Source organism: Heptranchias perlo, chromosome 15 (genome assembly GCF_035084215.1).
Source record: "Heptranchias perlo isolate sHepPer1 chromosome 15, sHepPer1.hap1, whole genome shotgun sequence".
NCBI classification, from domain to species: domain Eukaryota; kingdom Metazoa; phylum Chordata; class Chondrichthyes; order Hexanchiformes; family Hexanchidae; genus Heptranchias; species Heptranchias perlo.
Window position 1 is genome coordinate 2,373,401 of NC_090339.1, and position 19,898 is coordinate 2,393,298.

A 19,898-nucleotide genomic window follows, 5' to 3' on the forward strand; every position below is an offset into this window, starting at 1 on the left:
GGCTGGAGCAACTCACAAACAAACCCTTTGTTTCTGATTTGTTACCTTCTCTTGCCTTCACCCTTTCTTTCTATCACTACCTTTCCTGACTCTCTGTATTTTATCACTATTAATAATCAGTGTTCCTAGAATCATGGAATCATAGAAAGGTTACAGAATGGAAGGAGGCCATTCAGCTCATCGAGTCCATGCCGGCTCTATGCAAGAGCAATCCAGCTGGTCCCACTCTCCCGCCCTTTCCCTGTAGCCCTGCAAATTTTATCCTTTCAAGTACTTATCCAGTTCCCTTTTGAAGGCCATGATTGAATCTGCCTCCACCTTCCCCTCGGGCAGTATATTCCAGATCCTAACCACTCTCTGTGTCAAAAGGTTTTTCCTCATGTCACCTTTGGTTCTTTTGCCAATCAGCTTCAATCTATGTCCTCTGGTTCTTGACCCTTCTGCCAATGGGAACAGTTTCTCTCTATCTACTCTGTCTCGACCCTTCATGATTTTGAATATCTCCAGCAAATCTCCTCACAACCGTCTCTGTTCCAAGGAGATCAACCCCAGCTTCTCCAGTCTATCCACGTAACTAAAGTCCCTCATCCCTGGAATTGTTCTAGTAAATCTCTTCTGCACTCTCTCTAAGGCCTTCATATCTTTGCTAAAGTGCGGTGCCCAGAGTTGAACACAATACTCCAGTTGTGGCCGAACCAGTGTTTTATAAAGGTTCATCATGACTTCCATACTTTTGCACTCTATGCCTCTATTTATAAAGCCCAGGATCCCGTATGCTTTTTTAACCGCTTTCTCAACCTGCCCTGCCACCTTCAACGATTTGAGCACATATACCCCCAGATCTCTCTGTTCCTGTACCCCTTTTAGAGTCGTGCCCTTTAGTTTATATTGCCTCTCCTTGTTCTTCCTACCGAAATGTATCACTTCACATTTTTCCGCGTTAAATTTCATCTGCCATGTGTCCGCCCATGCCACCAGCCTGTCTATATCCTCTTGAAGTCTATCACTATCCTCCTCACTGTTTACTACCCTTCCAAGTTTTGTGTCATCTGCAAATTTTGAAATTGTGCCTTGTACACCAAGTCCAAGTCATTAATATATATCAAGAAAGCAGTGGTCCCAGCACCGACCCCTGGGGAACACCACTGTACACCTCCCTTCAGTCCGAAAAATAACCTTTCACCACTACTCTCTGTTTCCTGTCACTTAGCCAATTCTGCATCCATGTTGCTACTGCCCCCTTTATTTCATAGGCCGCAATCTTGATGATAAGCCTACCGTGCGGCACTTTATCAAACGCCTTTTGAAAGTCCATATACACCACATCAACAGCACTGCCCTCATCTACCCTCTCTGTTACCTCATCAAAAAACTCAATCAGGTTAATTGAACACGATTTGCCTTTAACATATTCGTGCTGGCTTTCCCGAATTAATCCACCTTCGTCCAAGTAACTGTTAATTCTGTCCTAGAAGTTTCCCCACCACCGAGGTTAAACTGACTGGCCTGTAGTTGCTGGGTTTATCCTTACATACTTTTTTGAACAAGGGTGTAACATGTGCAATTCTCCAATCCTCTGGCACTACCTCTGTATCTACGGATGTTTGGAAGATTATGGCCAATACCTGGGGCCTTGACCATTCCCCTGGTAGTGTCCCGGTCTCCGGGGCCTTGACCATTCCCCTGGTAATGTCCAGAATAACGTCCTGATATACGCTGTTCTGAACGTGGTGATAGTGGGTGTCTGATATACACTGTTCTGAATGTGGTGATAGTGTGCGCCTGATATACACTGTTCTGAACGTGGTGATAGTGGGCGCCTGATATACACTGTTCTGAACGTGGTGATAGTGTGCGCCTGATATACACTGTTCTGAATGTGGTGATAGTGTGCGCCTGATATACACTGTTCTGAACGTGGTGATAGTGGGTGTCTGATATACACTGTTCTGAATGTGGTGATAGTGTGCGCCTGATATACTCTGTTCTGAACGTGGTGATAGTGGGTGTCTGATATACACTGTTCTGAACGTGGTGATAGTGTGCGCCTGATATACACTGTTCTGAATGTGGTGATAGTGTGCGCCTGATATACACTGTTCTGAATGTGGTGATAGTGTGCGCCTGATATACACTGTTCTGAACGTGGTGATAGTGGGTGTCTGATATACACTGTTCTGAACGTGGTGATAGTGGGTGTCTGATATACACTGTTCTGAACGTGGTGATAGTGGGTGTCTGATATACACTGTTCTGAATGTGGTGATAGTGTGTGTCTGATATACACTGTTCTGAACGTGGTGATAGTGGGTGTCTGATATACACTGTTCTGAATGTGGTGATAGTGGGTGTCTGATATACACTGTTCTGAATGTGGTGATAGTGGGTGTCTGATATACACTGTTCTGAACGTGGTGATAGTGGGTGTCTGATATACACTGTTCTGAACGTGGTGATAGTGGGTGTCTGATATACACTGTTCTGAATGTGGTGATAGTGGGTGTCTGATATACACTGTTCTGAACGTGGTGATAGTGGGTGTCTGATATACACTGTTCTGAACGTGGTGATAGTGTGCGCCTGATATACACTGTTCTGAACGTGGTGATAGTGGGTGCCTGATATACACTGTTCTGAACGTGGTGATAGTGGGTGTCTGATATACACTGTTCTGAACGTGGTGATAGTGGGTGCCTGATATACACTGTTCTGAACGTGGTGATAGTGGGTGCCTGATGTACACTGTTCTGAACGTGGTGATAGTGGGTGCCTGATATACACTGTTCTGAACGTGGTTATAGTGGGTGCCTGATATACACTGTTCTGAACGTGGTGATAGTGGGTGCCTGATATACACTGTTCTGAACGTGGTGATAGTGGGTGCCTGATGTACACTGTTCTGAACGTGGTGATAGTGGGTGTCTGATATACACTGTTCTGAACGTGGTGATAGTGGGTGTCTGATATACACTGTTCTGAACGTGGTGATAGTGGGTGTCTGATATACACTGTTCTGAACGTGGTGATAGTGGGTGCCTGATATACACTGTTCTGAACGTGGTGATAGTGGGTGCCTGATATACACTGTTCTGAACGTGGTGATAGTGGGTGTCTGATATACACTGTTCTGAACGTGGTGATAGTGGGTGTCTGATATACACTGTTCTGAACGTGGTGATAGTGGGTGTCTGATATACACTGTTCTGAACGTGGTGATAGTGGGTGCCTGATATACACTGTTCTGAACGTGGTGATAGTGGGTGTCTGATATACACTGTTCTGAACGTGGTGATAGTGGGTGCCTGATATACACTGTTCTGAACGTGGTGATAGTGGGTGCCTGATATACACTGTTCTGAACGTGGTGATAGTGGGTGTCTGATATACACTGTTCTGAATGTGGTGATAGTGGGTGCCTGATATACACTGTTCTGAACGTGGTGATAGTGTGCGCCTGATATACACTGTTCTGAACGTGGTGATAGTGGGTGTCTGATATACACTGTTCTGAACGTGGTGATAGTGGGTGTCTGATATACACTGTTCTGAACGTGGTGATAGTGGGTGTCTGATATACACTGTTCTGAACGTGGTGATAGTGGGTGTCTGATATACACTGTTCTGAACGTGGTGATAGTGTGTGTCTGATATACACTGTTCTGAACGTGGTGATAGTGTGTGCCTGATATACACTGTTCTGAACGTGGTGATAGTGGGTGTCTGATATACACTGTTCTGAACGTGGTGATAGTGTGTGCCTGATATACACTGTTCTGAACGTGGTGATAGTGGGTGTCTGATATACACTGTTCTGAACGTGGTGATAGTGGGTGCCTGATATACACTGTTCTGAATGTGGTGATAGTGGGTGTCTGATATACACTGTTCTGAACGTGGTCTTTACCTGTTGATCAGGGTGTCTGCCGACTGTGCAAACTGCTGCATCTGACCCATCTCCTCCTCCGTGAGGAACTCCATGGACTGCTGGGAGAGCAGTCGGGGCCGTGACAGTTGCCTCAGACAGTCTCCTTTACGCTTGACTTCCCAGGACTTCAAAGTGCTTTCAAACGCCTGAGGAGGAACGTGAGAATGAGTAAGGAACCCAGCTCACAGGTGGAGGCTGAGCCATTCTCTCTTTGCAGTGTTTCTTATTCACATTTCGCATAATCAAAGAAACTACAGCACAGAAGGAGCCCATCATGCCTGTGGGATGCTAATTCCTCCATTTCCTTTTCTACTCTTCCTTTTCAAATACTTATCCAATTGACTTTGAAATGATGTTCCATGCTTTGCTTCAGTAACCCCTTGTGGTAAAGCATTCCATGTTCTAATAAGCCTCTGTATGAAAATATTCCTTCTAACTTATTCCTTTATCCTTCCAATGATCATCCTCAGTCTATGCATAGCAACAGGAGGAGGCCATTCAGCCCCTCGGGCCTGCTCTGCCATTCAATGAGATCGTGGCTGATCTGTGCCTTAACTTCATTTTCCCTGCTTTGCTCCAAATCCCTTGATACCCTTACCAAATAAAAATCTATCGATCTCAGCAACCCCCATTACAGATTCACCAACCAGTGGAAACAATCTTTCACTGTTAACCAGTCAAAGCTTTTCACAATCATGAAAACCTATTATATTCTAACCCTCTTGGTCTTCTGTGTTCCAGTGAAAAAATTCTGTTGAGCTTTTCGTCATAATTGTAACCTCTCATTCCAGTGAATGTTCACTGTCCCCTTTAATATTCATCTTATAATGAGGCGCCCAGCCCCTCACATAATATCAGACCCATGGCCCAACAATGTCTTGTACAAACTCAACATTACAACCTCACTTTTATATTCAATACCTCTGTGTATAAAGCCCAGAATCCTATTTGCCTACTTTTGGCCTTTTCCACAAACTCTCCCACTAGAGTCGCCAACCCCCCAGGATTGACTTGGAGTCTCCAGGAATTGAAGATTAATCTCCAGGACACTCCTGAGAGCGACCCAGGAGAAAAATCATGGGGGCGTTAAATAAATTGCGTGGTTTTTACATTTTCTTTGAACACTTTAGTTTATTAGTTATAAAAATATTGCAGATGGGGGTGGGGGGAAGGCTGTTTGATTGACAGTCAAGAATCATCCAATTGGGTAGTGAAGAGTGTGTTTGGTTTCCAATTGGCATGGGAAGGCAGGGCACTGAGAGGATGAAAGTGTTGGGCGACCAATGGCGGGAGTGTGGGGGTGGGCGGTTGGAGGTCATGTGATGAAATGAATCAGAATACGTCCAACCCAGGGTAGCAACTCTCACCTTTAAAGGTCTATGTATTTGCAGCCCTAGATCTCTCTGTCCCTCCACTCTGTCAAGAGTTTTAATGGTTAGAGTAGACTTCCTTTCATTGTTTTGGCTCTACACTGAGCTGCAGCTGCCAACTTAGCTGCATCATATTATAACTCAAAGACAAGGTACAACACAGTGTTAATAATGACCTCTGAACTCATTTCTATCCAATACTAATCTAGGATTAGTGCCTGGAATCCGCTCGGGCTTGTCCTGCCCCTCTTCCATAACTTTGGCTAAACTGCCGCTCATGTTTGCACCAGGAAAGATCCCAGTCGCCGTCACACTGTGCAGATTATCTGAACGCTGCTCGCATGGGGCAAAACAGGAGTAAAGATATTAATGAACAGTTACCCTGTCCCTCGTCAACATTTGAGCCCTGTTCTTATGCTGTATCTTGATAATTCCTGGAGGCTGGATCCAGGCTTCTCCATCCACCTGAACTGGGACACCTTCATCTCCGCTGATAGTGATCTTAACCGTGCGACACTGCAACAAAACACAGCAAGAAACGTGAAACGAACCTTTGTCTTCACATGCAATAAAACATAACAAAAATCATACATCACAGAAGGAGGCCATTCGGCCCATCGTGCCTGTGCTGGCTCTTTGGAAGAGCTATCCAATTAGTCCCACTCCTCCTGCTCTTTTCCCTTTAGCCCTGCAAATTGCTCCTTGTCAAGTATTTATCCGATTCCCTTTTGAAAGTTACTATTGAATCTGCTTCCACCACCCTTTCAGGCAGCGCATTCCAGATCATAACAACTCGCTGCCTAAAAAAGATTCTCCTCACCTCCCCTCTGGTCTTTTTGCCAATTATCTTAAATCTGTGTCCTCTGGTTACTGACTCTCCTGCTCTTATTTACGCATAACCCTTCATAATTTTGAGGTGAATACAGAAAATCAGCAGCCATAGTTATACTCTTCCTACATCAGATTATCCATTTCCTTTAAGCAAATTAACGGGTAAGCATACTCCAAGGCGGCCTTCGAGACACACGACAACTCAAAATCGTCGAGCAGAAATTGATACCAAGTTCCACACCCATGAGGACGGCCTCAACCGGGATCTTGGGTTCATGTCACGCTATACGTAACCCCACCAGCAGGGAAAAAAAAGTTATCTGTTTTTAATACAACTGGACATTCTCTCTCTCTCTCTGCCTTTCGGGTCTCTTTCTCTCCTTGTCTGTGTAATTTGACCCTTGTGTATTCAGTATACTGGGACACACTGTTTTCCGTGGCTAACCTGTCTGAACACCAACGACACCTTTGATTCCCAGCCTAATATAAGATATGCGATTTGAGAACCTCTCATTCACTCACTCACCTGACGAAGGAGATAATCTCCGAAGCTTGTGATTTCAAATAAAACTGTTGGACTATAACCTGGTGTTGTAAGATTCCTTACATTTGTCCACCCCAGTCCATCACCGGCATCTCCACATCATAAGCAAATTAACAGCAGAGTTAGAATAAAACAGATTAGGAAATCTACTCCCCTGTGATTCTTGGTGAATGGAATCATTTATTTTGCCACACAAAATTCCGACGCCCGGACATTATCCCAGAAAATCCATCTAGTTTGTTACTTTCAAGCAATTTGAAATTCTCCCGGACCCGAGCCCATTGCTTCTTTTTCCCCTTTATCCCTCCAAGGTTCCTCTCTCCTGTTGTCATGCCTCCTTTCATCTCTCCCCTTTCGGGTACTCTATGCCCCCGCCAAATCCCTACCCCCATCCTTCAGCGCTCCTCGAACTTCCTACTCTCCTGCCGATGTCCCAGGCAAGTCTGCAGCTTCCCTCTGTGCCTCTCTTGGCATCCTCCGAAGGGCCCATCGAGGCACTTGTCGCTGCCTCCTTACAAGCACCAACCCCAACTGCCCCATCCCACTCTCTTACTGACCTTCCCACCTCGTGCACCCACTGGGGGCTAATCTTGCCAATCTCCTTCCCGTCCCAGTCGCCCCTCCCAGTGCTGACCCTGTGGACTCTGCCAGTGGATCAGCTATCACCGCCCCTCTCCGCATCTCCCTCCATTGTCCGTTCACTTGTGGACAAGGCCCTTGCCATCCATGAGCTTATTGGGGATGATTGCATCAACATCATGGCCTTGACAGAAACCTGGCTGACGGGTGGTGACACCTTCTCCCTTAATGAAGCCTCCCTGCCTGGCTATATCTTCCACCACTTGCCCTGCCCAGACCGCCGCGGTGGGGGTGTGGCCCTTATCACCAAATCACACCTTGGTCTGTCCCTCTACTCCTCTGGCACCTTCTCCTCCTTTGAGCATCTCACCTTGTTCCACCCCTCTCGCCTCTCCTTTAAAATCCCCATTCTCTGCCGCCCACCCAAGTACCACGCCAAGTTTCTCACCGAGATATCTTCACTGCTTTCCTCCCTCAGCCTCTGCACCGAGCAACTTCTCATCCTCGGTGATTTCAACCTCCATCTCAACTCATCATGCTCTCTCTCCTCTGAGTTCACTGTCCTCCTATCCTCCCTTAATCTTTCCTTACATATAAACTCCCCGACCCATATTCACGGCCACCCCCTCGAGCTTGCCATCTCACGTGGCCTCTCTACTCCCATCCTGTCAATCACGGATAAGGCCATCTCTGATCACTTCCCTGTATCCCTCTCCACCCACATCCCTCTTTCCCCTTCCAATCCCACTTCATTCTGTGTCCGCCCCTAGAAAAAACTCTCCCCCAAGTCACTTACAATCGCACTTTCAAATTCCTAGCCTTTGGCCCTCCATTCACCACATCATTTCTGCAGCTACCGATCTGCTCAATCACAACTTTGATGTTCTTGTCCCCAGTAAAACCCTTACTCTCTCTCACCCTGGTCATTCCCCTGGTATGACCCTAATCTCCGCTCCCTTAAGTCTAAGGGACGCAGACCCAATGTTTATGGTGGACAAATGGTTCAGCCATTCATCGCCAGATCTGGATGGACCACATGAAGCACTATCGGGTCCTGCTCTCCTCTGCCAAAACAGCTCACTATGCCAGGTTCATTTTAGAAAGCAAAGGTAACCCCCAGCTTCTCTTCTCCACCAAATACCATCTTCTTAAACCCCTCTCCCCTGCCTCTTCCACCCTCACATCCAACAACAAGTACAAAGAGCTCAAGGACTGCTTTGTCACTAAGATTGAGACCATCCATTCAGCTGCCTCTGCTGCTTCCCCTCCCTTCCCCTAGTCCACCAAGCCAAACTTCCCCTAAGGTTCCACTCTGCCTAGCCCTGGACTCTCATCTTTTTCTAGCGCCTCTCCTCTCTCTCCTCAAGCCCTCTCCGAGCTCATCTTGACCATGAGACCCACCTCCTGCTCCCTCAACCCTATTCCCACCAAACTGCTGACCACCCAACTTCCATTCCTGCCCTCCATGTTATCTGATATTGTTAACGGTTCCCTCTCTACAGGTACTGTCCACCTCCCCTTCAAATCTGCCGACACCACCTTCCTCTTCAACAAACCCACCCTTGACCCTCTCTGTCCTTGCAAACTACCACCCCATCTCTAACCTCCCTTTCCTCTCCAAAGTCCTTGAACGTGTTGTCGCTTCCCAAATCCATGCCCATCTTTCCCGCAACTCCATGTCTGAATCCCTCCAATCAGGTTTCCGCAGCTGCCACAGTACTGAAACGGTCCTTATCAAAGTCACAAATAACATCTTCTATGACTGTTACCATGGTAAACTATCCCTCCTCATCCTTCTCGACCTGTCTGCACACCATCCTCCTCCAACACCTCTCCTCCTTCGTCTAGCTGGGTGGGACTGTCCTCGCCTGGTTCCATTCTTATCTATCCAGAGAATCTCCTGCAATGGCTTCTCTTCCCATTCCCACACCCTTACCTCTGGTGTATCCCAAGGATCACTTGGGAACACCACCGCCTCCGCTTTCCCTCAAACTCACACACCATCCCGACTTGGAAATATATCGCCGTTCCTTCATCATCGCTGGGTTAAAATCCTGGAACTCCCTTCCTAACAGCACTGTGGGAGAACCTTCACCACACGGACTGCAGCGGTTCAAGAAGGCAGCTCACCACCACCTTCTCAAGGGCAATTAGGGATGGGCAATAAATGCTGGCCTTGCCAACGATGCCCACATCCCATGAATGAATAAAAAAAATCTATCCTTGGCCCCCTCCTATTTCTCATCTACATGCTGCCTCTCGACGACATCATCGGAAAACATGTCAGGTTCCACATGTACACTGACGACACCTGGCTCTACCTCACCACCACCTCTCTTGACCCCTCCACTGCCTTTGATTTGTCACACCGCTTGTCCGACATTCGGTACTGGATGAGAAAAAATGTCCTCCAACTAAATATTGGGAAGACCGAAACCATTTTATCGGTCCCCACCGCAAATCCGTTCCCTAGACACTGACTCTATCCCTCTCCCTGACCACTGTCTGAGGATGAACCTTGCCATTCTACTTGATCCTGAGATCAGCTTCTGACCACGTATCCACTCCATCACCAAGATCGCCTACTTCCATCTCCATAACATCTCCAATCTCCGCCCCTGCCTCAGCTCATCTGCTGCTGAAACCCTCATCCATGTCTTTGTTACCTCCAGACTGGACTATTCCAGTGGTCTCCTGGCCGGCCTCACATCTTCCACCCTCGATAAACTTGAGCTCATCCAAAACTCTGCTGCCCGTATCCTAACTCGCACCAAGTCCCGTTCATCCATCACCCCCGTGATCGCTGACCTACATTATTGGCTCCCGGTCCGGGAACGCCTCGATTTTAAAATTCTCATTCTTGTTTTCAAATCCCTCCGTGGCTTCGCCCCTCCCTATCTCTGTAACCTCCTCCAGCCCTACAACCCTCTGAGATCTCTGCACTCTTCCAATTCTGGCCTCTTGCACATATCCGATTTTAATCGCTCCACCATTGGCGGCCGTGCCTTCAGCTGCCTCGGCCCTTAGCTCTGGAATTCCCTCCCGAAACCTCTCTACCTCTCTCTCCTCGTTTTACACCTATCTCTGACCAAGCTTTTGATCACCTGTCCTAATGCCTCCTTATGTGGCTCAGTGTCAAATCGCTCCTCTGAAGCACCTTGGGATGTTTTACTACGTTAAAGGCGCTATAAAAATGCAAGTTATTGTTGTTGATCAAGAAGAAAAATAATCGATCAGATTCCCATTCGGTGTTGAGTTATCTGTTCTCACCGAGGGCAGCACCTGAGTTAGGGAGAGGAATAATCAAATAGCATTTCTGCTACAGGGGTGTAACATTTTCTATCCTCTAGTCCTCTGGCACCACTCCCATATCTAAGGATCACTCCACCCAGTGACCCCTGTGGTAAAGTGGGTTTATGGCAACATCAGGCAAGGGCCAGGATTGGGCCAGGCTGTGCTGCTACCTGTGGTGGAATAGCCTGTTGACACTGATTGCGTAGGTTAAGATGTTAAAGTTTTTTAAGGCAAGGTACTGGAAGGGTAGCTGGCCCCATTATAACCTTACCCCAATAAGGAGTTAACATCTCCAGGAAGGGGGCAATTGCCAGAAAAAAAAGAGAAAACAGAAGTATGGTGAGTCACCATCGATTTGTGGGTATATATTGACCACCACTTGTACACACAGTTAACTTCTTGTTGTCTTAGCACTAAAAACATGAGAATCATCTAATAATTCCAATTAAACAATTACAATTAAAAAGAATGAAATAGATAAAGAGGAGGTACTTAAAAAATTGGCAGCACTCAAAAGTGCAAATGTCACCCGGTCCAGATTGGATGCATTCTCGGTTACTGAGGGAAGTTAGGGTGGAAATTACAGAGAATCTGAACACAATCTTCCAATCCTCCTTAGATATGGGAGCGGTGTCAGAGGATTGGAGGAAAGCAAATATTACACCCCTGTTCAAAAAAGTGGAAAAGGATAAACCCAGCAATTACAGGCCAGTCAGTCTAACGTCGGTGGTGGGGAAACTATTAGAGATAATAATCCGGGACAAAATTGATTGGCACTTGGAAAAATATGGGCTAATAAATGAAAGTCAGCCCGGATTTGTTAAAGGAAAATCTTGATTGAGTTCTTTGATGAAGTAACGGAGAGGGTTGATGAGGGTAGTGTGGTTGATGTTGTGAATATGGACTTTTGAAAGTATCACATAATAGACTTGTCAGCAAAATTGAAGCCCAAGGGATTAAAGGGACAATGGCTGATTGCATACAAAATTGGCTAAGGGACAGAAAGCAGAGAATAGTGGTGAAGGGTTGTTTTTCAGACTGGAGGGAAGTGTCCCCCAGAGGTTGATATTAAGACCACTGCTCTTTTTGATATATATTAATGACCACAAGTTTATTATGTGGTGCTTTTGAAAGTCCATATTCACAACATCAACCGCACTACCCTCATCAACCCTTTCCGTTACTTCATCAAAGAACTCAATGAAGATTTGCCTTTAACAAATCCGGGCTGACTTTCATTTATTAGCCCATATTTTTCCAAGGGCATAATTTCAAAATTTTTTAGATGACACAAAACTCGGAAATGTGGTAAACAGTGAGGAGGAGAGTAACAGACTTCAGGAGGACATAGACAGACTGGTGAAATGGCAGACACATGGCAGATTAAATTTAATGCAGAGAAGTGTGAAGTGATTCATTTTGGTAGGGAGAATGAGGAGATGCAATATAAACTAAATGGTACAATTTTAAAGGGGGTGCAGGAACAGAGAGACCTGGAGGGTGTATGTACACAAATCTTTGATGGTGGAAGGACAAGTTGAGAAAGCTGTTAAAAAGGCATGTGGGATACCTGGCTTTATAAATAAAGGCATATAGTACAAAAGCAAGGAAGTTCTGCTAAACCTTAATAAAATACTGGTTAGGCCCCAGCTGAAGTATTGTGGCCAATTCTGGGCACCACACTTTAGGAAGGATGTCAAAGTCTTGGAGAGAGTGCAGAAGAGATTTACTAGAATGGTAATAGGGATAAAAGATTTCAGTTACATGGAAAGACTAGAGAAACTGGTGTTGTTCTCCTCAGAGCAGAGAAGGTTAAGGGGAGATTTGATAGAGGTGTTCAAAATTACGAAGGGTTTTGATAGAGTAAATAAGGAGAAACTGTTTCCAGTGGAAGAAGGGTCATAAGAGGAACATAAGAAATAGGAGCAGGAGTAGGCCATACGGCCCCTCGAGCCTGCTCTGCCGTTCAATCAGATCATGGCTGATCTTCGACCTCAACTCAACTTTCCCGCCTGATCCCCATATCCCTTGATTCCCTTAGAGTCCAAAAATTGATCTATCTCAGTCTTGAATATAATCAACAACTCAGCATCCACAGCCCTCTGGGGTAGAGGATTCCAAAGATTCACAATCCTCTGAGTGAAGAAATCCCTCCTCATCTCAGTCCTAAATGGCCGACCACTTATCTTGTGACACTTATCTAGTTCCAAATTCTCCAGCCAGGGGAAACATCCTCTCAGCATCTACCCTGTCAAGCCCCCTCAGAATTTTATATGTTTCAATGAGATCACCTCTCATTCTTCTAAACTCCAGAGATTATAGGCCCATTCTACTCAATCTCTCCTCATAGGACAACCCATCAATGGACAGGTCAGGTGGGCAGAAAAGTGGCAAATGGAATTCAATTCGGAGAAGTGTGAAGTAATGCATTTCCAGAGGGCAAACAAGGCAAGGGAGTACACAATAAATGGGAGGATACTGAGAGGTGTAGAGGAACAGAGAGACCTTGGAGTGCATGTCCACAGATCCCTGAAGGTAGCAGGACAGGTAGTGAGTATAGAAATAGGAGGATAGAGCAGATGAATGCGTGGCTGGAGAGATGGTGCAGGAGGGAGGGCTTTAGATTCCTGGGGCATTGGGACCGGTTCTGGGGGAGGTGGGACCTGTACAGGCCGGACAGGTTGCACCTCAACAGAGCGGGGACCAATGTCCTCACGGGGAGGTTCACTAGTGCTGTGGAGGGAGGGGGATTTTAACTAATTTGGCAGGGGGTTGGGCACCAGGATGTAGCATTGGAAAGGAGAAACAAGGGACACAAAGGATTGGGAGAGAAGGATAGCCCTAGAGTAAGTAACCTGTAGGAGTTCCTCAGGGCAGTGTCCTAGGCCCAATCATCTTCAGCTGCTTATCAATGACCTTCCCTCCATCATAAGGTCAGAAATGGGGATGTGTGCTGATGATTGCAGTGTTCAGTTCTATTGCACAGACACAATAGGCCAAATGGCCCCCTTCTGTGCCGTAAATTTCTATGATCCCTCTCATCCCAGGAATCAATCTAGTGAACCTTCGTTCCACCGCCTCTAAAGCAAGTATATCCTTCCTTAGGTAAGACCAAAACTATACACAATACTCCAGGTGTGGTCTCACCAAAGCCCTGTACAATTCTAATAAGACTTCCTTACTCTTGTACTCCAACCCCCTTGCAATAAAGGCCAACATGCCATTTGCCTTGCTAATTGCTTGCAGTACCTGCATGCTAACTTTTTGTGTTTCTTGTACGAGGACACCCAAATCTCTCTGAACACCAACGTTTAATAGCTTCTCACCATTTAAAAAATATTCTGTTTTTCTATTCTTCCTACCAAAGTGAATAACTTCACATTTTCCCACATTATACTCCATCTGCCACCTTCTTGCCCACTCTCTTAACCTGTCTATATCCGTTTGCAGGCTCTTTGTGTCCTCCTCACAGCTTCCTTTCCCACCTAGCTTTGTATCGTCAGCAAACTTGGATACATTACGCTCGGTCCCTTCATCTAAATCATTAATATAGATTGTAAATAGCTGAGGCCCAAGCACTGATCCTTGCGGTACCCCACTAGTTACAGCCTGCCAACCTGAGAATGACCCGTTTATCCCTACTCTCTGCTTTCTGTCCTTTAACCAATCCTCTATCCATGCTAATATATTACCCCCAATCCCATGAGCCCTTATCTTGCGTAACAACTTTTTATGTGGCGCCTTATCGAATGCCTTTTGAAAATCCAAATAAATGACATCCATTGGTTCCCCTTTATCTACCCTGCTAGTTACATCCTCAAAAAACTCTAATAAATTTGTCAAACACGATTTCCCTTTCATAAAACCATGTTGACTCTGCCTAATCATATTTTGATTTTCTAAGTGCCCTGTTACCACTTCCTTAATAATGGATTCCAGCATCTTCGGTTGGTAACCAGAGGACTCAGATTTAAGGTAATTGGCATAAGAACCAGAGGTGGCATGAGGAAAACCTTTTTATGTAGCAAGTTGTAATGCTCTGGAATGCACTGCCTGAAAGGGCAGTGGAAGCAGATTCAATAATAACTTTCAAAACAAGATTGGATAAATGCACAAAGTAGAAAAATGTGCAGGGCTATGGGGAAAAGAGTAGGGGAATGAGACTAATTGGGCAGCTCTTTCAAAGAGCCGGCACAGGCACGATGGGCCAAATGGCCTCCTTATGTGCTGTATCATTCAATGCTCCAAAGGCTTGAGGAAAATTGAAATTAACTTGCAATCAATTGGGGTAGGATGTAATGAAGGCAGATCTGAAAATAACTGAACTCCAAAAATAGCCCAACAAAATCTTCACATTATCAACACTCAGACCGATATTTTTAACAGTCACACATCCAAGGACCTCGCAGCATATACCCAACGTGTACCATGCTGTGTAGCATAGTATACACCATATTGTATCTGTTCTCCAAGACTCACCTGTGCTATCCGGTGATACCGTCTCTCCCAGACTCACCTGTGCTCTCCGGTGATACCGTCTCTCCCAGACTCACCTGTGCTCTCCGGTGATACCGTCTCTCCCAGACTCACCTGTACTATCCTGCGATACCGTCTCTCCCAGACTCACCTGTGCTCTCCGGTGATACCGTCTCTCCCAGACTCACCTGTGCTCTCCGGTGATACCGTCTCTCCCAGACTCACCTGTACTATCCTGCGATACCGTCTCTCCCAGACTCACCTGTGCTCTCCGGTGATACCGTCTCTCCCAGACTCACCTGTGCTCTCCGGTGATACCGTCTCTCCCAGACTCACCTGTACTATCCTGCGATACCGTCTCTCCCAGACTCACCTGTGCTCTCCGGTGATACGGTCTCTCCCAGACTCACCTGTGCTCTCCGGTGATAGCGTCTCTCCCAGACACACCTGTACTATCCTGCGATACCGTCTCTCCCAGACTCACCTGTGCTATCCTGCGATACCGTCTCTCCCAGACTCACCTGTACTATCCTGCGATACCATCTCTCCCAGACTCACCTGTGCTCTCCGGTGATACTGTCTGTTCTCCCAGACTCACCTGTGCTATCCTGTGATACTGTCTTTCCCAGACTCACCTGTGCTATCCTGTGAAACCGCCTCTCCCAGACTCACCTGTGCTATCCTGTGATACTGTCTTTCCCAGACTCACCTGTGCTCTCCGGTGATACCGTCTCTCCCAGACTCACCTGTGCTCTCCGGTGATACCGTCTCTCCCGGACTCACCTGTGCTCTCCAGTGATACCGTCTCTCCCGGACTCACCTGTGCTCTCCAGTGATACCGTCTCTCCCAGACTCACCTGTGCTCTCCGGTGATACCGTCTCTCCCGGACTCACCTGTGCTCTCCAGTGATACCGTCTCTCCCGGACTCACCTGTGCTCTCCAGTGATACCGTCTCTCCCAGACTCACCTGTGCTATCCAGTGATACCGTCTCTCCCAGACTCACCTGTACTATCCTGCGATACCGTCTCTCCCAGACTCACCTGTGCTATCCTGTGATACCGTCTCTCCCAGACTCACCTGTGCTCTCCGGTGATACCGTCTCACCCAGACTCACCTGTGCTCTCCGGTGATACCGTCTCACCCAGACTCACCTGTGCTCTCCGGTGATACCGTCTCACCCAGACTCACCTGTGCTATCCTGTGATACCGGCTCACCCAGACTCACCTGTGCTATGCGGTGAAACAGTCTCTCCCAGACTCACCTGTGCTATGCGGTGATACTGAAGGTTAATGACCCTCGAAACAGCCATCTGGATGCTCCCAAACACCGCCACCACCTCCAGCTTCTTGTCATCGAAGGAGGGTGCTCCGTAACTCTGGAAATGAGACCGAACGATTACTGGAGTTCCTGGCTGGGACTCAACAACCAATGTCTGGAACATTTATTGTTTAACCCATTTATTACACGTCAACGTCAAAGTACCACCCACACCCTGTGTTCTTTGATCACTCTCCTTCCCAATCTCCCAGCTCGCTCCCTCAACAATTCCTGGCCTAGTACCAATGGGTCTTGTGTTCCCAATTTTCCTTCCTTCCTCTCCTGAAGGTGCTGATTCTTTCTGGGGTCTGATTCCAAAGGTACTGCCTGCCTTCCTTGTATCGCACTGCTAAGGTCTCAGTCCTCATGTGTTAGCCTGGATACTAAATGTCGACGCACTATTTAACCATGGGGGCAGCACAGCTGAGCCAATCCTGGCCTCACCCGACATCCACACACAGGAATTTTGCAGCCCCTGTGTGGATATGCGGAATGGGAACGCTTGCTGAATTTTTCCCTCTGTGTTCCAGGGATCCTGGGCTTTAATTACATGGCTCCAAGTTATACCTCAAAATGCGATCTTTATTAAATCCAGTTTCATTGTTTCTCCAAGAGCCACCATTGTATTTTGAAAATTACAATAGACAAGGGTTTCACTCCATAAGCAGATCTGGATGGTGAGACTCACTCTATAAGAGAGTGATGCTGAAATTCCCTCTTTAAAGAGAGTTCTGATGCTGAGACTCCCTCGTTAAACAGTGTACAGTTGTAATGTCCATACACAGTACACAGTAATGTCCATGTGCAGTGTACAATAATGCCCGTTTTTAGTATACACTAATGTGCTTGTGTGATGTAGACTGAAGTTCATGTGTAGTATACACTAATATCTCTGCGCAGTAAACACTAATGCCCAAGTATAGTATACGCTAATGCCTGGGTATAGTATACACTAACGCCCGGGTGTGGTATACACCAATTCCCATGTGTAGTATATACTAATGCCCATATGTAGTTTACACTAATTCCCATGTGTAGTATACACTAATGCCCCATATGTAGTATACACTATTTCCCATGTGTCGTATATGCTAATGCCCATATAAAGTATACACTAATGTCCATGTGTAGTAGACACTAATGCCCATGTGTGGTGTATATCAATGGCCCACACAGTATACACCAATGCCCATGTGTGGTGTATATCAATGGCCCACACAGTATACACTAATGCCCGTGTGTGGTGTATATCAATGGCCCACACAGTATACACTAATGCCCATGTGTGGTGTATATCAATGGCCCACACAGTATACACTAATGCCCATGTGTGGTGTATATCAATGGCCCACACAGTATACACTAATGCCCATGTGTGGTGTATATCAATGGCCCACACAATATACACTAATGCCCGTGTGTGGTGTATATCAATGGCCCACACAGTATACACTAATGCCCATGTGTGGTGTATATCAATGGCCCACACAGTATACACTAATGCCCATGTGTGGTGTATATCAATGGCCCACACAGTATACACTAATGCCCGTGTGTGGTGTATATCAATGGCCCACACAGTATACACTAATGCCCATGTGTGGTGTATATCAATGGCCCACACAGTATACACTAATGCCCATGTGTGGTGTATATCAATGGCCCACACAGTATACACTAATGCCCGTGTGTGGTGTATATCAATGGCCCACACAGTATACACTAATGCCCATGTGTGGTGTATATCAATGGCCCACACAGTATACACTAATGCCCATGTGTGGTGTATATCAATGGCCCACACAGTATACAGCGACACTCACATCATTCTCCTTTGTTCCTCCCCAGAAGTTGATTCCACCTGCGTAACTAGGAATGTTGAGCACTGCTAACCCCTGGAGACTGGGGAGTGAGATGGACTCTCCGTCACACTGCAACACAAAAACAGAGACACATCTGTAAGGACATCCATCCGCACACCTGAATGGACAGCATCTGGAAAGATTTATGTACCAAACAGTACAAGATCCCGTCAGACAAAATGGATCCAGCAGATCCTCCAAGTTCCTAAGACTCATCTGCAATAGATAACACTTTGTGTTGCGATGTCCATGTTCTTTAATTGCTCGTTACCTTTTACAGTCCTGTACAAGTCTGGGCTACCAGCTGTTGCAGTGGTGGACCTTGTTTCTTTGCTACATCAACTTTTTCACACAAAGGGTAGTGGAAATCTGAAACTCTCTCTCCCAAAAGGTTGTGGATGCTGGGGGGTCAATTGAAATATTCAAGATCCACAGATGTTTGTTGAGTAAGGGTATCAAGGGATATGGATCAGAGACGGGTAAATGGAGTTAAGGTACAGGTTAGCCATGATCTAACTGAATGGTGGAATAGGCATGAGGGGTTGAATGGCTTCCTCCTGTTCCTTTATTCCTAGCTTGGTTTTATGTGGCACCTTTAATGTAGTGAATGTCCCAAGGATCCTTCACAGAGAATAGGAGAGTTAGGGAGGTGACTGAGGGCCTGATTAAAACAATAGATTTTGAGGGGGCTTTTTGAAGGTGGGTTGGGGGGAGAGGTAACTTGTTGGAGGGTTTGGGGAGAGAGTTATGGAGTGTGGGGCTAAAATGTCTGAGGCTCTGCCACTGGAGCTGAGGGAGCAGGAGAATGCAGAGGAGGCCAGCATCAGAAGATTGGGGGACATGGGCTAGAACATAGGGTTGGAGCAGGTTCCAGAGGTAGAGTGGGGTGAAGCAGTGAAGGGACTTTTTTGTCCCTAAGCTGACTCAGTCTCCTCATTCCCTACTCATCTGAGCCGTTCCCTCATCCCAGCACATCCCTACTCATCCCAACCCTTCCATCATCCCAGCCCTTCCCTACTCATCCCAGCCCTTCCCTATTCATCCCAGCCCTTCCCTACTCATCCCAGCCCTTCCCTACTCATCCCAGCCCTTCCCTACTCATCCCAGCACATCCCTACCCTTCCATCATCCCAGCCCTTCCCGACTCATCCCAGCCCTTCCCTACTCATCCCAGCCCTTCCCTACTCATCCCAGCCCTTCCCTACTCATCCCAGCACATCCCTACTCATCCCAACCCTTCCATCATCCCAGCCCTTCCCCACTCATCCCAGCATATCCCTACTCATCCCAACCCTTCCATCATCCCAGCCCTTCCCTCATCTCAGTCCTTCCCTACTCATCCCAGCCATTCCCTCATCCCAAAACTTCCTTCACCCCAGCTCTTTCCTCATCCCAGCCCTTCCCTCATCTCAGCCCAGAAACTATATCTTTTGGTAGAATCTATCCTGTCTGACCCCAGCTCTCACTACGCTCAACTTTTCCATGAAGCTCTTTCCAACCCAACTCCTGCCTCACAACTGTTCTCCATCCCCTGCTCCATTAAACATTCCCAGGGCATGTACACGATGGATTAGAGACAGATTAAAGCTCCCTCTACGCTGTCTCTTCATCACTCCCAGGACAGGTAAAGCAAGGGTTAGATACAGAGTAAAGCTCCCTCTACATTGTCCCATCAAACACTCCCAGGGCAGGTACAG

At 46.8% G+C, this 19,898-nt stretch overlaps 1 protein-coding gene across 4 annotated transcripts in view; it reads right to left on the reverse strand.

Moving 5' to 3' along the window:
* si:dkey-172j4.3 (diacylglycerol kinase delta) overlaps positions 1–19,898 on the reverse strand; it is a 288,264-nt gene that overhangs the window by 20,204 nt on the left and 248,162 nt on the right. For all 4 annotated transcript variants that reach the window (XM_067996767.1, XM_067996769.1, XM_067996766.1 and 1 more), the window contains exons 20-23: positions 18,163–18,270; positions 16,284–16,397; positions 5,677–5,811; positions 3,905–4,071 (exon numbers count right to left, since the gene is read on the reverse strand). In XM_067996767.1, the coding sequence (XP_067852868.1) occupies positions 3,905–4,071; positions 5,677–5,811; positions 16,284–16,397; positions 18,163–18,270 (524 nt within the window). The remainder of the gene's footprint in view (positions 1–3,904; positions 4,072–5,676; positions 5,812–16,283; positions 16,398–18,162; positions 18,271–19,898) is intronic.